This window comes from Batrachochytrium dendrobatidis (assembly GCF_000203795.2).
Source record: "Batrachochytrium dendrobatidis JAM81 unplaced genomic scaffold BATDEscaffold_5, whole genome shotgun sequence".
In the NCBI taxonomy this organism is placed as follows: domain Eukaryota; kingdom Fungi; phylum Chytridiomycota; class Chytridiomycetes; order Rhizophydiales; genus Batrachochytrium; species Batrachochytrium dendrobatidis.
Window position 1 is genome coordinate 63,532 of NW_006281103.1, and position 9,780 is coordinate 73,311.

A 9,780-nucleotide genomic window follows, 5' to 3' on the forward strand; every position below is an offset into this window, starting at 1 on the left:
ACTATGTCTGGACCTGGTGAGTTTCCCCGTGTTGAGTCAAATTAAGCCGCAGGCTCCACTCCTGGTGGTGCCCTTCCGTCAATTCCTTCAAGTTTCAGCCTTGCGACCATACTCCCCCCGGAACCCAAAAACTTTGATTTCTCACAAGGTGCCGAACGTGACTATCATATCCTCGTCCGATCCCTAGTCGGCATCGTTTACGGTCAAGACTACGACGGTATCTAATCGTCTTTGATCACCTGACTATCGTCCTTGATTAATGAAAACATCCTTGGTAAATGCCTTCGCAATAGTTTGTCCTACATAAATCCAAGAATTTCACCTCTGACTATGTAATACAAATACCCCCGACTGTCCCTATTCATCATTACTTTGGTCCTAGAAACCAACAAAATAGATCCAAAGTCCTATTCTATTATCCCATGCTAATCTATTCAAACGTGCGCCTGCTTTAAACACTCTAATTTTTTCAAAGTAAATGCTCTGGCTACCATGTCCCAACTCAATGGCCCATGTTGCCAAAATATTGAACTCGTACAAAACTTTCCTTGCGGTCCATCCCGCACAAGTCCACTCATTCAACTACGGGCGTTTTAACTGCAACAACTTTAATATACGCTATTGGAGCTGGAATTACCGCGGCTGCTGGCACCAGACTTGCCCTCCAATTGTTCCTCGTTAAGAGATTTAAATTGTACTCATTCCAATTCCAAAACTATAAAAGCCCTGGTTTGTTATTTATTGTCACTACCTCCCTGTGTCAGGATTGGGTAATTTGCGCGCCTGCTGCCTTCCTTGGATGTGGTAGCCGTTTCTCAGGCTCCCTCTCCGGAATCGAACCCTAATTCTCCGTTACCCGTTATCACCATGGTAGGCCTCTATCCTACCATCGAAAGTTGATAGGGCAGAAATTTGATTGAACCATCGCCTGCTTGCGCCGTGCGATTCGATAAGTTATCATGAATCATCCATCTTCCGAGTCGCCTCGGTTGGTTTTTTATCTAATAAATACATCCCTTCCTGAAGTCGGGACTTGTTGCATGTATTAGCTCTAGAATTACCACGGTTATCCAACTAGTAAGGTACTATCAATTAAACTATAACTGATTTAATGAGCCATTCGCAGTTTCACTGTATATTCGTTTATACTTGGACATGCATGGCTTAATCTTTGAGACAAGCATATGACTACTGGCAGGATCAACCAGGTAACTATCTTTTATGGGAAAGAGTGTTTTGGAGAGTTTGTTTAAACATTCAATCCAATTCACTCTCTCACTTTTTGTTATCCACTCATTATTTCTCACTCTTGGTATCAATACATTGACATTGTATCAATACCTCCTCATTCACCATACTATTTACTCGATTCTCAAATAATAATCACTTGTCAACTGACAAACCATCATCATTCGTCATTGAAACTATCGTGTTTCCATTGTTTGCTCCGTTATCGTTACTTGTCAAGTAGTCATCTACACTTTGGGTCGTTACCCCATTTGTTATTCAATTCATAACCGTCTGGCCTTGGCTTGTACAATGCTGCTGTTTTAGCATCGTCTTGTACAAACATTGGGTCAGCTTGTCATTCAAAAATGCCATGACCTTTGGACGTGGTCCTCTTGTCCATTTGGACATTTGGACGTGGTCCTTGGGACATGGTCCATTTGGACATGGTCCTCCCTCCGATCCTCCAGTCCTTGGGACGTGGCCTTCGGACACCATGTCTTTGGACACCACGTCTTTCGGACATGGTCCTTGGACACCGTGTCTTTGGACATCATCCTCGGACATTTCCCACTTCCCCATCCATCCCACTCCCCCTCGACACATACCTCGCGGTACGGCGTCTGTTTGGTCTCGGTCATTATCTGACCAAGTCCCCGGTGACGAAACCGGTACCATACCATGTTATATGCAATAATGCACATGCCATGGCATGGTCAGACTCCCACATCAAGTGGGGTCCATTCCAAACCCAACTCACCAACCATGTGTTACCATGTTTGGCTTGCCGCGTCTGAGGAAACGATACCCAATTGTATCATTCCCAAGTGGACATTGTCACTGTACCAAGTACAACAACGCCGTCCATTCCAAACGCAACTCACCAACCATGTTACCATATTATGTTACCATGTTTGGCTTGCCCGTTTGTGGAAACAATACCCAATTGTATCATTCCCAAGTGGACATTTGTCATCAAATGACAATACTCCACTGTCGCAGTCCCTCGTTCAACATATCAACCCCAACATTGTGTTTCGAATACCATTTTCCCCTTGATCATCACGGTTCTTGTGTTGCTTTGCCGTCTTGTTTACGTCGTGCACATCACCTTTTGTTCCAATCACTCAAAATCGCTTACATTAATGTTTATTCGTCATGTGTCTACCATGTGTTTACCCCATTTGTGTAGTGTTCAGTTGAATCGGTTGGTTCCTACATGGAACCCACTGGTTTAAAACAATTGCGCTGGTATTTTTCGCGGTAATCATCATATATGGTGTGCACTGTAATCATTGTACCAAGCTATTTGGTATTGAATCAAATTCAATTAGAATCAAATTTAAACCCAATCCAAATACAATCCAAATCAAATTCAATTTAAAATTATGAATCCGAATCCGAAAATCCGAAAATTCAAAATCCACAAATCTAATCCAAATCCAAATTGGCCCAGTCAAATCATTACTCCATATATAATAATTGGTACTACTAAGATTTAAACCTCGCTAGTTGTCCCAATCCATCTTGTCCAACTGTTCAATACACATTCACGGTATCCACATTGTAGTAATTGCATATCCAAATCAAGATCAAAAAATCAAAAATCCAAATATTGCAACCACATCACATCCTAAACATCAACATTTGCTTTTTCAAGCCATTGGTTCATCTGGTTCTGTACACTTCCTAATCAATTCGGTTTTGCTTCACGCATTCCGTGCTAATCTCGGTTGTGTAGGTCATCAAATCACCCTGTCGGGCCCAATATGCCGTTCAAAAAACTGCTGATTCATATCAAAAAGCATTATAGTAACAGATATGGTCGTGCCGAATACTGTCATCGCTGTCAGTAGTGCCATTATCATCACTATAATTTAGCCATTATATTCCGAGTCACCCAAATCTACCATTGTGCATAGCTTCGGGGTGGAAACCAAAAACCACATAGTGCTAACCCATCAATGAGCACCAATTAATAATTACCCGACGGATTGCTCCGACAAACGCTGCTCCCTCCATATCAACAAATACGGCGGGGACGTTCCAAGTGATAATTACAATTGGCTAGCTATCAAAAGCCTATCAATGTGTGCTGCACCGATCTGTTCTGCCCGCCGAGTTATTTCATCGGGTTGTGCTCTCACAGATATCCGGTTCTTGGATCCTTCCACACTGAATAAATGACCCTGTTTAAGTCTCGTTATTTTTCTGATTATGCCAAATGGTTTGTTGAAAAACATTGCTTTGGTAACGTCTCGGCAATTCAATATTACTTGGCCGTTTTACATGTCAATTATCGTCGTGCCATGACCATACATTCCTGTCTGTATTCGTCACCAATATCAATCAATGGCCATTCATCATCACTTTATACAATGCTATACGTTATACTGTATCGCATACTGCCGGTTTGATTGCTGTATTACCATCCTGTCATCAAAACTGTATCTAGTGTGTGTTGCTGTAGTGATCATCTTTTTGTACGCATTATAATGTCCATGCTCCATTGTTGTTTGTGCTCCATTCACTGTTGATCTGTACACCATTGTATCCGCAATCATCGTACCTCCATATCCATATACATATACTTACATATCGCTTGCATCGTCATCATGTACTGTGCCATTGAATTGCAGTGTGTTGTCCATGTGTGGGACGTGCGTTTTGTACATGTTCAATTACGCTTGATCATTACAATTTTATTGCAATCATTTGTAGTCCCATCAGTAACACTCGGATTGTATCCATATTTCAACTGGTTGTGTATACAACATGTATGCATGTTACTGTCCAATATCACAGTGATCCGACCACCATCATACAGTGTATCATGAGTGTGTCATTACCCCACAATGCGTTGTTTTTTTGCATGATTTTGTGTCGTATTTCAATACTATTCAACCGTTTATTTTGACCCTATACAACAGCCATTGTAACTCTGTATTGTTACCATATTGTTACCATATTGTAATGTGTATATACATGTCATCGAGTCAACCAATGCAGTACTGTATAGGCATATGGCTGCATTTGCATCACCACCCAATATTCGTACAAAAAAAAACCGGCAATTGAGCCGTAATCCAATGCATACGTATGCTGATCACCACCATAATTGACCGCTGCATTAATATATCCGCATTCGGACACTCCAAACGTCATACTAACCACTCGTGTCTGATATTATCCGGACATTCGGACAGGATACCATGTCTGATATTCGGACAATATATCCAACTTTGTCAATATTGATGCTATCGTATTGATATATTGACCATTGTAATATATATACATGATATGTATACAGTCCAAACCACAGCGCAATAAGTCGTGTTTTGAGTGTATACCGACGTGTCCAATTCGGTCGACAGTCGTGACTATAACATGTTGTTAGTTTAGTTGACAACATGCCATGATGCATGTCCAATATATAGTATGTATATACATACATGTCCAGTATCAATCGCATGCATGTAGTGTCATTATTCATCGAGATACACGCATTTCCAGTTTCATGTCAAATATTCGTGCTATGTGCAAGTTGTATTTTTACATGTATCGCATGTCAACACATGCATGCATTGTACATACCAATGCCATGTGCATATACTGTAGCAGTTTCATGCAACTAGTGTCACTATTGACGACGATATACGACATCAAACACGCCAAAACGTCATTTTCGGACTTTGGTCGGCCCATTCCATGTCAGATATTGACCATAGTGCGTCAGTGACATCATAATTCGATCCGCAACACATAATTACATATATGTGGTGCATATCAAGTCATTTGGTCGACTTTTGTGGTCATACTCGATATTAAAGTTTTTAGTTTGCAATTGGTTTGAAACGACGAGCTCTACTTGTTATTTTAATCTAGTATCGTGTCTATCAGTCAATCAACAATTTATCTTGTATGCAAATGCGTCAAAAATACATGTAGTATATCGTTCTGATTCGATATCAGTTGGCATTGACACTGTACGACCACTACTGACCAAGTTATTAACATATTATCGACTAGCTCATACTGTCCCAGCATGTCGTCAAGAAAACCATCATATATTACAGTGTTGTGCCAAAAAACATGCATGGATTGCATTGAAACTGGACATGATACAATATCAAGTATATACATGTATTGTCATGGCATCAAACTGGCATGATATCATGTATTGGTTGTGTAATAGACCATAATATATGCCAACAAAACGCTCCAAATCAGGCATGATTATAGTCGTAAATATATTATTGTGACTGTGTTGTTGGACAGTGACTATCAATGACTATCAATAACTACTAGTGACTATCAATAACTGTCAATGACCATCAATAACTATCAATAACTGTAAAAACGATCAAGGTTTGTAGCCTGACAGTGTACAATCGAGTTTATTAAATCGTGTAATTCTGGTCGTTATTCGACTTTACCCAACACTTGAACACTCGATTGTTGCATACAGTTTGACAGTCGTCATACATGGCCATGTGTATGCTGTTGTATAACCAGAGACGCAGTAGTATTGCCATGTGTTGGTTGAATCGACATACTCGACACACACCAGTCAATGCAGTTTTGTCCGAATCCCTATTTTTGTTGGCTGTAGTTTTACACAAACTTGAAACAGTCATTGTAACAGTGTTACTGTCATTGTCATCAAGCTGTAGTATGTGTAACTGTAGTATTGGTTGAGCTATTGACCATGTATTCGAGTATGAACGACTGTGGTTTTTTACAAACAATTGGTCAAACAACTGGTCCAACAACAGTCAAACAACAGGTCAAATGCAGGTCTGAACAATCGTCAAATACTAGTCAGAATACTGGTCAGAATGCAGGCTAAACTAATCAAACAACAGGTTGAAATGCAGGTCAAATACTCGTCAAATACACTCGTCAAATATGATCAAATACAGGTCAGAATAACAGTCAAACACATGGTCAGAATGCAGGTCTGAACAATCGTCCAATACTGGTCAGAATGCAGGTCTGAACAATCGTCCAATACTGGTCAGAATGCAGGTTGAAATACTGGCTAAACTAATCAAACACTCGTCAAATACACTCGTCAAATGCAGGTCAAACAACTCGTCAAATACTCGTCAGAATAACTGGTCAAATATGGTCAAACAACAGGTCAAACAATTAGTCAGAATGCAGGTTTAAACAATCGTCAGAATACTGGTCAGAATGCAGGCTAAACTAATCAAACACTCGTCAAACAACAGGTTAAAATACTCGTCAAATACTCGTCAAACAACAGTCAAATACAAGTCTAAATACTAGTTGAAATGCAGGTTAAATACAAGTCAAATACACTCGTCAAACAGCCAGTCAATTAAACTATACAATGCATTTGATATTCATACATTACACAATCAATCGCTAGTGAATATGCCAGTCATCGATATGTATTGTAGTCAAGTGAATGTATCGGCCATTGTAACATGAATATATGATGTGTATACAGTCCAAACTACAGTGTAATATCATATGTTTTGAGTGTGTTTCAGTTGCATCCAATTCAGTCGGCAGTCGTGACTATGACATGTTTCCAATTTAGTTGATGATATGGCCTGATGCATGTCCAGTATATAGTATGCATGTATACTCATGTTCAGTGTCAATCTCATGCAACTAGTGTCACTATTGGTCAAGATATATCCAATCTTGGTATCATGTCAAATACTAGTGGTAAGTATAAATTGTATATTTTTTTGCAATTTCATGACAATACATGCATGCATCATACATACCAATGCAATATCCATATACTGTAGCAGTTTCATGCAACTAGTGTCAGTATTGGTCAAGATATACGACATCAAACACGCCAAAACGACACTTTCGGACATGCACTTGATGGTCATGATACACATTGATATATTGCACCAATGACGACGTAATCATATACACAATACATGACTATATGTGTACCATACATTGCAGTTGATTTCGACATTGTACGACCACTGTAGACCGAGTTATTGACACGCCAAACATCGACTATAATATCCAACCTACAAAACGTCAGCTATTCAATTACTGTGTTATCAAACATGCATGGATTGTATTGAAATTGTACATGATACAATACCAAGTGTATACAAGTATTGTCATGCCACCATATCAACACAGGCTTGCGTATTGGTTGTGAAATAGGCCATTTAGTACGCGATTGTGATGATGCAAATGGTCCACTTTGAACGCATATAACTTGGCCAATAGCAGTTATTTCCCAGCCATATTTAAACTGGTTGTGTATATAGTATATCACCATTGATTGAGCATGCATATGCACGGTTTGCAGACATTTATAATTTGTGTTGAATGTGTTGTATGTGACCATTTGAAACTCGACTAATTGTGGTGTATTTTGACATGTATTTTGACTGATGTTTAGCGTCTGTTCATGTGCCATTGATGTACCATTGATGTGCCATTGATGTGATGTTGATTGAGTATGGTCGATGTAATACTATACACATTATAATCACGCAATAACAGTCAGTATTCATGCATAAAAACATCAAATTCAATCATGAATTGGTTGCGTATTTCAGCTACTATGACGACATGAGTTTGATGACATACCGTTCAGTAATGATATCGATTGTTTGGACATTGTTTCAGACATTCAGTCAAACACGTATGATCATGTTTGATATTTGGACAAGATGCCGCGTCTGATATTCGGACAATATTGCATGTAGTTTTATCAATATTGATGCTATCGTATTCATGTATTGACCATTGTAATATGTATATATGATGTGTATACAGTCCAAACTACAGTGTAATATCGTATGTTTTGAATGTGTTCCAGTTGCGTCTAGTTTGACCTGCAGTCGTGACTATGACATGTTTCCAGTTTGATTGACGATATGGCCTGATGCATGTCCAGTATATAGTATGCATATATACTCATGTTCAGTATCAATCTCATGCATGTAGTGTCACTATTGGTCAAGATATATCCAATTTTGGTATCATGTCAAATACTAGTGGTAAGTATAAATTGTATATTTTTTTGTAATTTCATGACAATACATGCATGCATCGTACATACCAATGCAATATCCATATACTGTAGCAGTTTCATGCAACTAGTGTCACTATTGGTCAAGATATTCGACATCAAACACGCCAAAACGACACCTTCGGACATGCATTTGATGGTCATGATACACATTGATATATTGCACCAATGACGACGTAATCATATACACAATACATGACTATATGTGTGCCATACATTGCAGTTGATTTCGACATTGTACGACCACTGTAGACCGAGTTATTGACACGTCAAACATCGACTATAATATCCAACCTACAAAACGTCAGCTATTCAATTACTGTGTTATCAAACATGCATGGATTGCATTGAAATTGTACATGATACAATACCAAGTATATACAAGTATTGTCATGTCACCATATTGACACAGGCTTGTGTATTGGTTGTGAAATCGACCATTTAGTACGCGATTGTAATGATGCAAATGATCCACTTTGAACGCATATAACTTGGCCAATACCAGTTATTTCCCAACCATATTTAAACTGGTTGTGTATATGGTATATCACCATTGATTGAGCATGCATATGCACGGTTTGCAGACATTTATAATTCGTGTTGAGTGTGTTTCAGTTGCATCCAATTCAGTCGGCAGTCGTGATTATAACATGTTTCCAATTTAGTTGACGATATGGCCTGATGCATGTCCAGTATATAGTATGCATGTATACTCATGTTCAGTATCAATCGCATGCAACTAGTGTCAGTATTGGTCAAAATATATCCAATTTTGGTATCATGTCAAATACTAGTGGTAAGTATAAATTGTATATTTTTTTGCAATTTCATGACAATACATGCATGCATCGTACATACCAATGCAATATCCATATACTGTAGCAGTTTCATGCAACTAGTGTCACTATTGGTCAAGATATTCGACATCAAACACGCCAAAACGACACCTTCGGACATGCATTTGGTGGTCATGATACACATTGATATATTGCACCAATGACAACGTAATCATATACACAATACATGACTATATGTGTGCCATACATTGCAGGTCAATTGGTCAAGTTTTGCGACTATAATGCATGTTTTTGATTGCAAATTGACGACTGATTTGGATGGTGTTTTGGATATCGTGTATAGTTTGACAGTTTGTGCGTTCTATACATGCCAGTATATCAAACATACTGTAGTTTGTCGTCCCGAGTTGATTGCAGTTGTCACTGACACTGTACGATCACTGTAGACCGAGTTATTGACACGCCAAACATCGACTATAATATCCAACCTACAAAACGTCAGCTATTTAATTATTGTGTTATCAAACATGCATGGATTGCATTGAAATTGTACATGATACAATACCAAGTATATACAAGTATTGTCATGTCACCATATCAACACAGGCTTGTGTATTGGTTGTGAAATCGACCATTTAGTACGCGATTGTGATGGTGCAAATGATCCACTTTGAACATGTATAACTTGGCCAATAGCAGCTTGTCCCAGCC

At 38.9% G+C, this 9,780-nt stretch overlaps 2 protein-coding genes across 2 annotated transcripts; one reads left to right on the forward strand and one right to left on the reverse strand.

Annotated features, from left to right (window-relative positions):
• The first annotated feature begins 1,428 nt into the window (after positions 1-1,428).
• Positions 1,429-1,974, forward strand: BATDEDRAFT_36885 (uncharacterized protein). Its single transcript, XM_006678538.1, has one exon. The coding sequence runs from the start codon at positions 1,601-1,603 to the stop codon at positions 1,922-1,924; it is 324 nt and encodes a 107-aa protein (XP_006678601.1). The 5' UTR covers positions 1,429-1,600; the 3' UTR covers positions 1,925-1,974.
• A 468-nt stretch (positions 1,975-2,442) lies between these two features.
• Positions 2,443-3,902, reverse strand: BATDEDRAFT_24292 (uncharacterized protein; the record flags this gene model as incomplete). The annotated part of the gene is made up of 4 exons (XM_006678331.1): positions 2,443-2,532; positions 2,589-2,658; positions 3,289-3,438; positions 3,823-3,902. The coding sequence occupies 4 exons, from the start codon at positions 3,900-3,902 to the stop codon at positions 2,443-2,445; spliced, it is 390 nt and encodes a 129-aa protein (XP_006678394.1).
• Positions 3,903-9,780: the final 5,878 nt, after the last annotated feature.

Bases quoted from the DNA above. Each gene is read 5' to 3' on its own strand.
- BATDEDRAFT_36885 (XM_006678538.1), top strand. From the start codon at position 1,601: ATGACCTTTGGACGTGGTCCTCTTGTCCATTTGGACATTTGGACGTGG.